Source organism: Oncorhynchus mykiss, chromosome 16 (genome assembly GCF_057628025.1).
Source record: "Oncorhynchus mykiss isolate SJ-2025 chromosome 16, ASM5762802v1, whole genome shotgun sequence".
NCBI classification, from domain to species: Eukaryota; Metazoa; Chordata; class Actinopteri; order Salmoniformes; family Salmonidae; genus Oncorhynchus; species Oncorhynchus mykiss.
In genome coordinates, this window is record NC_143037.1 from 39,509,666 (window position 1) to 39,525,255 (window position 15,590).

The 15,590-nt window shown below is 40.6% G+C and overlaps 1 protein-coding gene and 1 pseudogene across 1 annotated transcript; both read right to left on the minus strand.

Annotated features, from left to right (window-relative positions):
- Positions 1-7,838: 7,838 nt before the first annotated feature.
- On the minus strand, positions 7,839-7,957 carry LOC118950501 (5S ribosomal RNA; annotated as a pseudogene).
- Positions 7,958-10,331: 2,374 nt separating this feature from the next.
- Positions 10,332-11,805, minus strand: LOC149976670 (zona pellucida sperm-binding protein 4-like). Its single transcript, XM_090201603.1, has 3 exons — positions 11,684-11,805; positions 11,193-11,323; positions 10,332-10,873 (listed from the first exon to the last, which is right to left on the minus strand). Exons 1-3 carry the CDS (start codon positions 11,803-11,805, stop codon positions 10,680-10,682), a joined length of 447 nt encoding a protein of 148 aa, XP_090057729.1. The 3' UTR covers positions 10,332-10,679.
- Between the last annotated feature and the right edge of the window lie 3,785 nt (positions 11,806-15,590).

Here is a 15,590-nt window from a genome sequence, read left to right on the forward strand (position 1 = left end):
GGAAGTTGTCTTAACGAGTCAAGCAAATGTACAATTTGAGAGGAATGTGATAATGTAGAGACGCGGCTATATATATTTTTTTGTCAAAGTTAAATTACGAAAATCTCTATTTAGCAAGTTCACACTAAGAAGTGTTAGGAGAATGAATTTGTCTTTCAGGGACTCCTGAGAACCAACAAACCAGGATGTCTTGTGAAACAGTGGATGTAAAGAATCTAGCTGGCTAAAGCATTGACTGCACAATTGTAAGCTTGCCTTGCAATGCAGCTGAAGTAACATGGCTAGCTATTTACTTGCTGGAGTCGGATTAAAAATAACTGTTGCCGCTCTGGGTATGGACCCTAAAGTATTTCTGAACTAATATTCATACCAATCAATGAACCTCAAGTCTGAATGGCATTCATGACGCCTAGAGTAGAATATACCGTTTGTGCCAAGGATGCAAGACCTATCTACACATGTATTTTAGTTATTACCACGTATGAGATTCCCATATTGTAGCCCGTACATTGAATATATTCACTGACCATGTACTCTTCCTTGGCAAATAAAGGTGTGGTCCAGGTATGACACACTTTCAGTCATATCAAACGATGCGGTGTCTGCATGTATGTATTACAATTATACACTTCAGTGTTTACTGCTCCTGGGATATCAATGATTACACATTGTAACTATACAACAGACTAAACATGATTGATTTGTAATTCATATATACAGGAAAAACTTACGCAAAACATTGAAGGGATTTTACAGGACCCTAATGGACTAGACATTGACAGTCTCCTAGCCTAAAAACAAATGCTGAATGTACTAACAAACTGCATTTAGTCCAATAAAAAGACACAACATTAGGGTGATAAATAAAAGGCAGTTGCTCAACGCATGACACAAGAGAACCCTCTGCTGGAGCAAAACGCTTACAGCACCTGGTATTCCCAGGCGGTCTCCCATCCAAGTACTAACCAGGCCCGACCGACCCTGCTTAGCTTCCGAGATCGGGCACATTTTAACAAATCTTTTTTATTATATACAAAACACTATTTACAACATTCAGACAACAAAAGATTAACAATTCACCCTTTAACAAAATCAGAAAGAAAAAGTAAAACGATTATAAACTAAAACCAATTAATTACAAGTTTTCCATTTGATAGAATTTCAATTAAAGTACTCACCCACAGTTTCCTCCACTGTATCTATATATTATCTCTATCTTTCTCTAAAATGCTACCTACTACATTCAACAAAAGTGCATCAAATTTTCCACCCTCGTACCACAAATCACATTCTCTTTTTAATATCCCTATAAATTTGATGCAAACCACATTTGTAAAAATCTTGTTTTATTTTAAAATCATTGTCTTCACATTCTATAGATTTATTTTACATTTACATTCTTCCATATTGATTTCACATGTTTGCGAACACCCTACACCCACTTATAAACCATCTAAAGTTTTAAACCTGATTTAAATCATGTTTCTCCCCATAACTTTCAGAATATAAAACCGGTAAACCCCTCGCTCTTTTGACCACCTCTTTTTATTAAAATCACCCACTCCCCAGGAATACATCATATTTTCTTGTACATATTCTCCGCAGTAGTTTTACTTACAGTGGGGCAAAAAAGTATTTAGTCAGCCACCAATTGTGCAAGTTCTCCCACTTAAATTTGAGAGTTCTGTAATTTGCATCATAGGTACACTTCAACTATGACAGACAAAATGAGGAAAAGAAATCCAGAAAATCACATTGTAGGATTTTTAATGATTTTATTTACAAATTATGGTGGAAAATAAACTTTTGTTACTGACCAAATACTTACCTCAATACTTTCTCATTGCCAACAAAGGGTATATAACAAAGGTCAAATGTTTTCTGTAAGTCTTCACAAGGTTTTCAAACACAGTTGCTGGTATTTTGGCCCATTTCTCCATACAGATCTCCTCTAGAGCAGTGATGTTTTGTGGCTGTTGCTGGGCAACACGGACTTTCAAGATTTTCTATGGGGTTGAGATCTGGAGACTGGCTAGGCCACTCCAGGACCTTGAAATGCTTCTTACGAAGCCACTCTTTCGTTGCCCGGGCGGTGTTTGGGATCATTGTCATGCTGAAAGACCCAGCCACGTTTCATCTTTAATACCCTTGCTGATGGAGGTTTTCACTCAATCTCACGATACATGGCCCCATTCATTCTTTCCTTTACACGGATCAGTCGTCCTGGTCCCTTTGCAGAAAATCAGCCCCAAAGCATGATGTTTCCACCCCCATGCTTCACAGTAGGTATGGTGTTCTTTGGATGCAACTCGGCATTCTTTTTCCTCCAAACACGACGAGTTGAGTTTTTACCAAAAAGTTATATTTTGGTTTCATCTGACCATAGGGAGAATGTCATATCTTCTTCTGGATCATCCAAATGCTCTCTAGCATTTGCAGGATTTGAGTCCCTGGCGGCGTAGTGTGTTACTGATGGTAGGCTTTGTTACTTTGGTCCCAGCTCTCTGCAGGTCATTCACTAGGCCCCCACGTGGGATTTTTGCTCACCGATCTTGTGATCATTTTGACCCCACGGGGTGAGATCTTGCGTGGAGCCCCAGATCGAGGGAGATCATCAGTGGTCTTGTATGTCTTCCATTTCCTAATAATTGCTCCCACAGTTGATTTCCTCAAACCAAGCTGCTTACCTATTGCAGATTCAGTCTTCCCAGCCTGGTGCAGGTCTACAATTTTGTTTCTGGTGTCCTTTGACAGCTCTTTGGTCTTGGCCATAGTGGAGTTTGGGGTGTGACTGTTTGAGGTTGTGGACAGGTGTCTTTTATACTGATAACGAGTGGAGGACAGAGGAGCCTCTTAAAGAAGTTACAGGTCTGTGAGAGCCAGAAATCTTGCTTGTTTGTAGGTGACCAAATACTTATTTTCCACCATAATTTGCAAATAAATTCATTAAAAATCCTACGATTTTTTTTTTCCTTCTTATTTTGTCTGTCATAGTTGAAGTGTACCTAAGTGGGAGAACTTGCACAATTGGTGGATGACTAAATACTTTTTTTGCCCCACTATCTCTTCATCTACTTCAACCACATCATATATTGCCTGAAATGGAAGGAACCCAGGAATTACCTCAGGTGACATAACATATCTGCCTCATCCCATATTTACAAAACAACATATTATTACACTTATCTTTGGATTTAAATATATAGGCTGATTTTAAAATATTTTCTAAAATGGTACATTCATAATAAATATTTGGTAAAAACTGCCCCCGAGCCTCAAACACTTCTCTATAAAACAAAGGTATATTACCTAACATTTCCTTCTTCATACTCCTCAATAAACCATTGTCCCCAAACCTCCCAACCTCCTGCAAATACTCTTAAAAAATCATTTTCCTCCCATAATCCAATTCACCAAATAAATATTTCCGTACCATTTTTACTCTAATTGCTGTTTTCCTTACACTTAAATCTACCAACTTTAACCCCCCCCCCTCCCCCCCCTCCTCATAACCTGCAGTCAAAGTTTTAAAGCTATTTTCACCCCCTTCCCATCCCATTAAAAAATCAACTAAAATCCCTTTTAACTTCAAAGACCTCCCCCTCTACATATTTACCACCTTCCTAACTTTATTTATTACACCACTCCATGTCACATCCCTAGCTTCCATTTCCTTCACCCCTAAAAACACTCATAACACCTTAAAATAATCTTACCACCTTAAAAGTAAAATTCCCCTCATTAATCTTACACATTACTACTGACTTCTCCATGTTAACCGGATGCTTGTCCATATACTTTAAAACACTCCATCACCCTTTATACACTTCCCTCATCTCTAACTGTTATAGTGGTATCATCTGCGTCTTGATGAATCAAACTAAAACCTTGGAGTCTGTACACAATTTATAAGATATTTTTTAAGAAATGCTGCTAAAGGTTCTACCGACTAAACAAATAATAAAGCTGATAAAGGGCACCCTTGTCTCACAGATTTCTCAAGAATAAAAGAATCAGTTAAAACCCCATTACACGTTACCCTACTTTTTGCCTTCTTATCCATCCTATTATTCTATTACCAAAACCATATTCATCCATTACCCTAAACATAAAATCATGTTCCACCCTATCAAAAGCTTTATTTAAATCTATGCTTAACTATTTTATTTATTACATCTCTAATTGTATCAGCAATATCTCTACCAGGCACACTATAATTCTGTGTAGGTGCTATAATATTTAAAACTTGCTTTTTTCTATTTGCCAGTATCTTAGCCAAAATCTTATAATCCGAATGTAATAAACTAATTGGCCTATAATCCTCCAGTTTCAAGTTGCTCCCCTTATTTTTATATAAAATCGTTATCAGCCCTGTCACCATAGATTCTGAAACACTATTATCCTTCATATATTGATAAACTTTCATATTTTATAAAATTCTGCAATTATTCCATCCACACCAGGACTCTTATTTACTTGTAACCCCTTAATCGCATCTTTAACTTCATTCACTGTTATCTTCCCATCACACATTTGTTTATCCTCTACATCAATTTGCACATCCACACTATCCAATATCTCCTTTACACACCCCTCATCCACCTCCCCTTTCTTAAATAAATCCTTATAAAAATTCTGCACTGTTTCTAATATCTCTACATAATCATTGACAACTTCACCTTTTACATTTTCAATCTCTATGTTCTCCTCTGTTTATTCTTCTCTAAACCAAGAAAAATGAAGTACATTTCTCCCCCTCCAAAACATACTTTGCCCTACTTCTTATAATTGCACCCTTACACTTATCTATTTCATATTTACTCAATTTTGCTTTTAAATCTAAAACCGTTTCTATATTATAATTAGGTTCCCTGTCACACTTCCCCATTTCTTCATCCAATCTAGCTCTCAACTCATTTTCTTCTCTTTTAATCCTTCCTCCCTTTTTCCTTGCATATCTTATACTAAACTTTTATTTTTTCCTTAATACCCTCTTAGGGATATAGATACGCTAGCGTCTCTTGTGGCCAATAGCCTGGGGAAATGCAGAGCGCAAATAAAATGCGATAAAACTCAAACTTTCATTAAATCACACATGAAGGGTACTCAATTAAAGATACACTCGTTGTGAATCCAGCCAACATGTCAGATTTAAAAAATGCTTTTCGGCGAAATAATACAAAATGTGTTGCTGTAAGCTATGCCTACTGGCCCATTCACTCCTAACAAGCCTGTTTTCTTCTGTCAACGTTGTCGTGGTTAAGGCGATGGACTAGAAATCCATTAGGATCTTCCTGCCAGGTTCAAATCCTGCCGACAACGAAAATGCATTTTTTTGACCCCTCCGGAGGTTGAAGTTTAGTCGTGTTTCTTATACCAATCGCATCCTCTCAGATCTCCGCAAGTACATAGGGATTAGTTGTCCATTTGGGATAGGACTGCAGGCCACCTATCCCACTTCACACCTTTACACACCTGGTTATCCAGCCTTCTAGCTCTATAGGCCACAGTAGCATAGGTTACAGGTTTGTAGTCAAGCCACAGATTTCAGGTGAGATCCCATGATACACTCAACAATACAACAACACGATTCTCATGAATAACCATTAAGCCATTTGCTAAGATTTCCCCCATTTTGACATGTGGAAATCTGTTGTCACTCTTACCCTGACGGGAAGCTCCAGACACTTTTTTGGTCCTATCTTAGGCATTTTTAAATTCATGTCAAATTGGCCATATTCTGAAGACACTCTTATAGTCTGCAGGGTAATCGAACTGGCCACATCTAAAGTCAAGCCACAGGTAACAGGTGAGCTGCCTTGTTAAACCCTAAAAATAAATAACACGATTGCGTTGAAATGACCCATTAAGCCATTTGTAAGGATTTCCCCCATGTGGACCTGTTGTCACTCTTACCCTGATGGTTGCTGATATTTCCAGACACTTTTTCAGTCTTATCTGAGGAATTTTATCATTTATATCAGAATGGCCATATTCTGATGCCAGTTTAGCGCTCATTCAATGACGATTTACTACTCTTTCCCATTGAAGGCCATATTGAGGTTAAATCAATGACTGGACTTTTTAATTTATAAAAACAAATGACTATTGAAAGTGCAAGTCAGTATCGTGCATAGTTGTTCTGGTCTCTGTGGTGATTTTAGAGCGTTGTTCATATTTCTACTTTTACCGCATACACTTTAACCCGATACCCAGTTACTGTGCTGTAGTCAGGATGGCCGAGCGGTCTAAGGCGCTGCGTTCAGGTCGCAGTCTCCCATGGAGGCGTGGGTTCAAATCCCACTTCTGACAGTTTTTTAGTGCCTCTCAGGAGTCATGCTGCTCAGCAGTAATAATAAGAATGATGAAATAACAACTTCACACAGTGAAATAACAATTCATAATAAACACTCTCAAATGCTGACCTTCTGGAGCTGAGCAAAGATCAAGGTTAAATAAGAAAACAGCTGGACTTAATAACAAATGAATGAGGGGAACATTTTGTGTTATTGCATTATAATGAGTTACTGCATTATCTTTCAGTTGTTAAATTTCACTTTCTGTAGGCTATGCCTGTTGGCCCATTCACTCCTAACAAGCCTGTTTTCTTCTGTCAACGTTGTCGTGGCCGAGTGGTTAAGGCGATGGACTAGAAATCCATTAGGATCTTCCTGCGCAGGTTCAAATCCTGCCGACAATGAAAATGCTTTTTTTTGACCCCTCCGGAGGTTGAAGTTTAGTCGTGTTTCTTATACCAATCGCATCCTCTCAGATTTCCGCAAGTGCATAGGGATTAGTTGTCCATTTGGGATAGGACTGCAGGCCATCTGTCCCACTTCACACCTTTACACACCTGGTTATCCAGCCTTCTAGCTCTATAGGCCACAGTAGCATAGGTTACAGGTTTGTAGTCAAGCCACAGATTTCAGGTGAGATCCCATGATACACTCAACAATACAACAACACGATTCTCATGAATAACCATGAAGCCATTTGCTAAGATTTCCCCATTTTGACATGTGGAAACCTGTTGTCACTCTTACCCTGACGGGAAGCTCCAGACACTTTTTTTGGTCCTATCTGAGGCATTTTTAAATTCATGTCAAATTGGCCATAGGTGAGAAACCTTGTTAAACCCTAAAAGAAAAAGAAAAAACTCGATTGCATTGAAAATAACCATTAAGTCATTCAGGTTGCAGACTCCCCTATAGGCATGGTTTGAAACCCCCTCCTGACAACTTTTTAGCGCCTGCATGTCATGCACCTTTGTAAAATCCAGTTGAAAAATAATAAATAATAAAATAGTTGTCAGGAGGGGGTTTCAAACCATGCCTTAATAAAATAATTAATAATAAATAAATAATGTTAAATTATTACTTTCTGTAGGCTATGCCTGTTGACCCATTCACTCCTAACAAGCCTGTTTTCTTTTGTCAATGTTGTCGTGGCCGAGTGGTTAAGGTGATGGACTAGAAATTCATTAGGATCTTCCGGCGCAGGTTCGAATCCTGCCGACAACGAAAATGCATTTTTTGACCCCTCCGGAGGGGAATAGGGGGATTTTTTTGGGGGGGAGGGCAATCAGGCAAAACATTGAAGGGATTTTACAGGACCCTAATGGACTACAGACATTGACAGTCTCCTAGCCTAAAAACAAATGCTGAATGCACTGCCGAGATTTTGAGGGAAACGCACTGTCCATTATTTGATTTGATCAGGGCATGGCAGGGAAGCACTAACAAACTGCAGTCCATTAAAAAGACACAACATTATTAGGGTGATAAATAAAAGGGAGTTGCTCCACGCATGACACAAGAGAACCCTCTGCTGGAGCAAAACGCTTACAGCACCCGGTATTCCCAGGCGGTCTCCCATCCAAGTACTAACCAGGCCCGACCCTGCGTAGCTTCCGAGATCAGACGAGATCAGGCGTATTCAGGCTGGTATGGCCATAAGCGAAAGGCATTCTCTTGGTACACTATATAAAGTCAACGTGTCGCTTACTCTTAGGGGGACAGAGAAATGTCCACCTTGTGACACACACTGAAAAAGCTCAAACCTAGCTTACATTTCCAGCCCATATATTTCACTCTTGTGGGGGGAAAAAGGGCATATCCTAGGTTCATACTTATGACAACTTCATGGACTAGGGCCCTATAAAATACGGTGCGCCCAAACGGAATCACGAAATACAGGTATTAAACCGAAATTCAACAATATTCAAAAATGCTTTGAACTAAGGAGGAAATCAACTCAATGCCTTCAACTTCTTAGAAAATCCATTCATTTGCCCAAGTGAATCATAAGACATGAACAAAATGCATCAGCGATTCGTATTTCCACGCAACTTTCAGAAACTGCACAGGACTGCCCAGTTTCTGTGCGCATGCGTGCAGAGCGAGCGCATGTCTACACTTTGTGTAGCCGTTAGCGATGAGGCTAATGATAACCTTCTTGTGGTAGAGAAGGAAAGGCTTCCCATAAAAACCTTCTCAATCAAATGTTAACTGCAAAGTGGCCTTTGCCAGCCTGGCAGAATTATATCATGATTATTTGCATCAATCCAGTGGCCATTTGTTTTGCAAACTCCGCAATCACATGCGCTACAGCAACACCGCTTAACCAAACAAAGGTCTCTTCCTGGTGCACACTTGCCTAAAAAAGGGTAACTACACCCCAAAATCGACATGTCTTCTGTTTTTCCCAGACCTCAAAAGTGGTTCCCTGCTAGGGTTTTAAACGTTGTCGTGGACATAGAACATCCAATCGTGTTATATTGCTATTAAAAATGTGTACTTTTGAGAGCGAAAACCTGCAGAAGCAGAGACAAACGGTCGACCGGGAAATGTTAACGGAGAATAGGGGGATTGTTTTTTTTTGGGGGGGGGGGGGGGGGGGAGATCAGGCAAAACATTGAAGGGATTGTACATGAACATTAGCCAGCTAAATAAAGTTAGCAAGATGCTGCTACACTTGACTTGATTTGTTCATGTTTAGCAACTCCCAATTAGCGCATTCCTCTAGGACAGGAAATTCCATTGAAAGTGGCATCAACTTCTGGGGATCCTGTCAACTGATCCTATTCAGTTTCAAACATCCATGCTGCACAGGCATCTGAACCATCCTTTAGGTTTAGTGCAATAACTAATTTAAACACAAGAGGTCACTTGTGCCTGTATTCAACCCAAACCCAACAACTATTCAGTCAGTGTTAAGAGCAGTTGTTTGAAACCAATCGGAAAGGCAAGCCAAGCTTGCCAGCCGCTCTTGATTTCCATTCGACTGACCATCAGTTTGTCACAACACTGAACTGTAGCAAACTAAAAGGATAACATTGAGTAAAAAGGTGTAGGTAACGGCAACATTAACCTTTTCACACGCGAGTTCCAAATATCTTCAACAGTTGCCCCAGTGGGAATTGATTTTATGCGCGTGATCTCAGAATGCACTCACTGTTCCAAAATGTGGACAGTTAACCCGCGCTGACCTCAGTCCAAGGCACATTACCTGCAATTTTTCTATAGGCCGTTTCAACTTCAAATTTTGCCTCAATTCATTCACAAAAGTAGCCCATTTTACTGTTGCAGACCATTTCGATTTGAGAATTTAATGAGCCGGACAAACTTTCCTTCAAAAGAAAGCCCAAGCACTTCCCCAGATCAAGTATACAGTCCTTGCACATTTAGTGTCTTCCTTACAATTAACTGTGAACATGCGTGCATTCCTATCAAAGTACCTTATTTTCTGTGTAACGTGTTGTCGTTTCTACTGTAGCGTACCGTAAGTATAATGTACTTAGCGCTTTATTAATTCGTTCTGATTCTTGCCTAGATTGTAATGGACACATGTTTAAAACACTTTGAAGGTGGTACTGAACATGAGCTAATGCTAACGCCATACAATGCAGTCAGGTTATCACATACGCGTATGTCAGACTTATGGTGATCTCAACTGGAGTACCCCAATTGTCTTGAATGCACTGAAGTCGTTAGCTGATTTGAACACAGCATCAGAGTGTAAACTATGGTACCTCAGGGTTGCCAGATCAGACCCCCTTTCCAGGGGTATTTAGCTTAGAAAAACTGTCTGCCCTACCATTTATTGTTCATAAATCGCCCATCTTAGTAATATTTCCTGCATCATCCTCTCCATAATACCTTCCCCCAAGGACTTCACCTCCCAAAATGGATTGACCTATATCTTGCAACTCTGTTTAGCTTTCGTGCTACGGTTGTATTGGATTTTTGATTAGTTAACTGTAAACTACTTGTCATGTGTACGCCGTAACAAGTACAAAGATTTGCCACATGCTGAAGTGGCCAAACTAAGTTAAGACCTCAGGAAACGGGCGCAGTGAATGGCATTCTGGGATTAGGGAGTTATTTTATATTTTCTAAACTAGATTTACATGTTCCAATGGTACGCTGCAGGGACCACTCAGTGATAACAAGCATGTGATCAGAATCTCCCATAAGTGTTAAATTGGGTGTAGATCTGGTGACAGACCGCACATGGCTCACATCTTTTTTTAAGCTCAAACCATTGTGACCACTCATGACCTATGGATGGGGGCATAGCCACGGTAGCCAAAATAAATGGCCTGCCAAGTATGATAGGTTGCTAATTACTCAGGAACCACACCTGTGGAATAACACTTGTTTAGGCCCTAAAACAACAAGTTACCCATTAATGATGAGATTCCAACGGGGTCGGGAGCCGCGGTCCTCGTTGAGGGTGGCCCAGCAGTGGTCAAGCACCAGCGCTACCTTGGGGTCAGAGGACCTGGTCAGCTCCACCTCAAAGTGCAGAGGCTGTCTCAGGTACCTCACCACTGGATAGTCCTCCTCCTGGTGGAACGTGTTATACGAGGCGTCTGGAACACAGAACAAGACAACCGGGGGTCGTGTTCAGTGGGCACCATCTGAACTTGTCCATTAAGAAAAGCTTGTTTATAATATCCTGTTGTGCCCCGATGAACACAAGCCATTTATAGCCAACACTGCCAACACTACCCCCCCCCCCCCCCCCCCCCCCCCCCGCCCACCAGAGGCTTCTGACAAATTCCCAAATCAGCTCCTCACCGTTACTACATAGCCATACCTGTAGATCTCAGAACGCAAGAGTAATATATCACAAGGCTTACATTTTTGGGAATGGTTGAAAGTTGAAATTCTGAATTTGTACACGCTTACCCTGAGCGAGTCTCATTCTGACCATTAGTCGACCAGTCCCAGTCTCTGCAAAAGGCTCGTTGTCACGCAGCCTGGTCAGGAAGGCCAATGTGCGAGTGATGTTGACCACATAGTAGCAGGAAACCTTTAACCTTAAAAGAGTATGCAACTTCAATAGGGGAAATATGCAACTTCAATAGGGGAACTTCAAGCAGTGGAGTGGACACAGTGGTAGTAGAGGCACACTTTCCCTGTATACAAAGTATTGAGCAATTGGTGAAGGAAAAAGAGCTAATAGCTACAATTGTGATGCGTAATGCATTTACTGATATTCCTCCTCTGAAGACTTCAATGAGATTTCGTTCTCATACAGCATGAATTGTTGATAAACTATGTAGTAGAGGGGAATTGCTTATTACGGCCTACAGAAGCAAACAGTCCATAAATACACAGTACCCATCACCTCAGGGTAATAGTCATTTTACCTTCCTGGTGGTGCCACAGGAGTTCACAGTGAAGTGGAAGTAGGTAAGCGATCGTCACTGTAGGTGGGACCACAGGCGGGATCGCTCAGGGTCAGCTGACCGGGGTTCAGAACGGGAGCAGACTCCACCTTCACCGCCAGCGCAGTCATCGTTCCATTAGAGAAACACTATTGGAGGTGGGGGAGCAATAGACAGGTAGCCATCAGACCTGGGTTCTGTATTTGTTACACTTAATTGAGCTTGCCGAGCACAGTAGAACCAATGGAATAGCACCAAATGTGCAAACCATGCCCATCTGGTTCTCCAGATTGAATTGATGAATACACCTGAAGTCGTAAAATGTCTAACTAGTAATTTGTTATGCTAACTATCTAGCAAGAGGTTGCATAGCAACAGCATCAACTTCCGGTTGACAGGTGAAGAGCTAGTACACGCGACTGAAAGCATACTGTTCGTTTACAGGTTGGAACAACGTATTTCGTATGTTTTTGCGGTCCTTTTTTGGAACCCTATAAGCTTAAATGTTGCGGCATCCTGCAGCACATCTTGCGTGGTTCCGCATAATTCTATGGCACGTTATTTAAGTGTCAGCCAAGACGCAATTTACCACAATCTGCCACCATCTACCACAAACGGTGGCTCCATAAGCTCAAAACTTTCAAAAGTAAGAACCACTGTACATCTGACAACGTTATCAGATGTAACATTTTACTGGTTGTCTCAGATAAAAAAAATACTACTACTTTGTTCTCCTGTACCTCTTCTCCCTGCCTGTTTGTTCTTCTAGATTCTCCCCTTCCATCTATGTCCCCATCTGTGGCAAATCCACCCATGTCTCCTTTTCCGAACATTTTCCACCAAAAAATGTGTACAGTCTTGTAGGTAGACTCATCACTGATCCTTTCACCTTCATCCATCTCAGACGTACTCTCATCTGGGCTACCTGCACAGCCTACCTCAGTACAGATGTGCAGATCCACCAACCAAACGCACCACTACATTCACTTCCGAAACCAAATGTTTTGATCGAACACAACATTTTTTTAATAATAATAATTCAATGTCAGATTCCGCACTCATCTGGTACATTGTGATTCAAACTGTAGCCCAAATGAGCGTGCTCTGGTGTCAATGCTCATCGGGAGAAGTCCTCAACTTCAAAACTTTGTTTTCTACAGCAAAGCTGGCTAACCTTACGTATTCACTACTGCACTTGTTTATTGCAATTGAATGGTAAAAACACATCCAAGAAACACCCACATCAAACCACACCCCCAAGACAATTCTTGTTTGCCTTCAGTCATAGCCGCTAGCATTTCTTAATGAGCATTGATGAAACACGAGCTGTGCTCGAATACCCATACTAACATACTGTATACTACATACTTAATGAGTATATACTGCATACTATATATTATTAGTTCATTTTAGTATACTGTAAACGAACAGTATGCTTTCAATTGCGCGTACTAGCTTTTCACCTGTCTACCGGAAGCTGATGCTGTTGCTATGCAACCTCTTGCTAGCTATCTAGCATAACAAATTACTGGTTAGACATTATATGACTTCAGGTGTGTTCTTAAATTCAATCAGGAGTTCCAGAATGCGCACATGAATTCAGAGCGTTGTCAGATTGTCTGTTTGTAAATTCAGAGCAAAGTAGACAGCCAGAGCGAATTTACGAAAGCACCCGAATGTCCATTGAGAACGCACAATGACTATACCATTTAGCTAAGCTCAGAATGACGGGAATAATCACGTCAAACATTGGGTAGTTAGTTAGATAGCCTATAGTTATTATTTTGTCAAGTTTGATCTATAAGTAGCCAGCTAACGTTAGGTATCTAGCTAACAACATACCGGTACATACTGCTGTACTGATAAAGCTATGTGGTTCGTAAGACCAGTGTAGCTAACAAATTGTTAGCCAATATAACGTGTAAGTTAACTTATTTAAAAAGTAATTACTTTATTACATTGCTCAACATTTTCTTAATATTTGTCATAATTAGTTAAAGCAATGAATTTGTATCCGCTCTCGTTGTACTTCGACTGCATATTTCCTGCCATTTTCAACAAATCTGGAAACGATGTGAAGCCACGCCCATTTTCTGAAGAATTGCATTATTGGCCCTAAAGTACGGAAATAGTGTCCTCTTCGTGTATTCCTCATATTTTGGCGAATTTAGTACGACATCCTGGAACATTTGGCATACTAAATATATCCATAGTATTTTTTTATTTCTATTTTATTTCACCTTCATTTAACCAGTTAGGCTAGTTGAGAACAAGCTCTCATTTACAACTGCAACCTGGCCAAGATAAAGCAAAGCAGTTCGACACATACAACAACACAGAGTTACAGATGGAATAAACAAACATACAGTCAATAATACAGTAGAAAAAGTCTATATACAGTGTGTGCAAATAAGGAAAGGATAAGGGAGATAAGGCAATAAATAGGCCATGGTGGCGAAGTAATTACAATATAGCAATTAAACACTAGAATGATAGATGTGCAGAAGATGAATGTGCAAGTAGAGATACTGGGGCGCAAAGGAGCAAGATAAATAAATAAATACAGCAAGGGGATGAGGTAGTTGGATGGGCTGTGTACAGATGGGCTGTGTACAGGTGCAGTGATCAGTGAGCTGCCCTGACAGCTGGTGCTTAAAGCTTAGTGAGGGAGATCTGAGTCTCCAGCTTCAGTGATTTTTGCAGTTCGTTCCAGTCATTGGCAGCAGAGAACTGGAAGTAAAGGCTGCAAAAGGAAAAATTGGCTTTGGGGGTGACCAGTGAGATTTACCTGTTGGAGCGTGTGCTCTGGGTGGGTGCTGCTATGGTGACCAGTGAGCTGACATAAGGCGGGGCTTTACTTAGCAGAGACTTGTAGATGACCTGGAGCCAGTGGGTTTGGCGACGAGTATGAAGCGAGGGCCAGCCAACGAGAGCGTATAGGTTGCAGTGGTGGGTAGTAAATGGGGCTTTTGGATTGGAGATGCTTAATGTGAGTCTGGAAGGAGAGTTTACAGTCTAACCAGACACTTAGGTATTTGTAGTCCACATATTCCAAGTCAGAACCGTCCAGAGTAGTGATGCTGGACAGGCGGACAGGTGCGGGCAGCGATCGGTTGAAGAGCATGCATTTAGTTTTACTTGCATATAAGAGCAGTTGGAGGCCACGGAAGGAGAGTTGTATAGCATTGAAGCTCATCTGGAGGTTAGTTAACACAGTGTCCAAAGAAGGGCCAGAGGTATACAGGTATACTATGATATATTTCTACAGGTATACTATGACCAATAAGCATACTAAATACTCAATTCATGTCACAAACAGTACAGTTAGTGCGAGTATTCGAACACAGCTAAGGCCAAATCAGGAAGTGCAGTCACCTTTTAATCCTGAATGACAATTGTCTTGCCTCATAGAGATAGATAAATCTTCTTAGGGCTGATCGATATGACAACAGCCAGTGAAAGTGCAGGGCGCCAAATTCCAAAGAACAGAAATCTCATAATTAAAATTCCTCAGACATACAAGTATTTCACACCATTTTAAAGATACACTTCTTGTTAATCCCACCACAGTGCCCGATTTCAAATAGGCTTTACGGCGAAAGCATCACTAACGATTATGTTAGGTCAGAGCCAAGTCACAGAAAAAAACAGTCATTTTTCCAGCCAAAGAGAAGAGAGTCACAAAAAATCAGAAATAGAGATAAAATGAATCACTAACCTTTGATGTTCTTCATCAGATGACACTCGTAGGACTTCATGTTACACAATACATGCATGTTTTGTTCGATAAAGTTAATATTTATGTCAAAAGAATCTCAGTATACGTTGGAGCGTTATGTTCAGTAGTTCCAAAAACATCCGGTGATTTTGCAGAGAGCCACATCAATTTACAGAAATACTTATACTAAATGTTGAT

Coding starts and splice junctions, on each gene's coding strand:
- LOC149976670 (XM_090201603.1), bottom strand. CDS start 11,805: ATGACTGCGCTGGCGGTGAAGGTGGAGTCTGCTCCCGTTCTGAACCCC. Junction 11,324..11,683: donor TTACCTACTTCCACTTCACT/GTGAACTCCTGT, acceptor TACTCTTTTAAG/GTTAAAGGTTTCCTGCTACT. Junction 10,874..11,192: donor CAGAATGAGACTCGCTCAGG/GTAAGCGTGTAC, acceptor TCTGTGTTCCAG/ACGCCTCGTATAACACGTTC.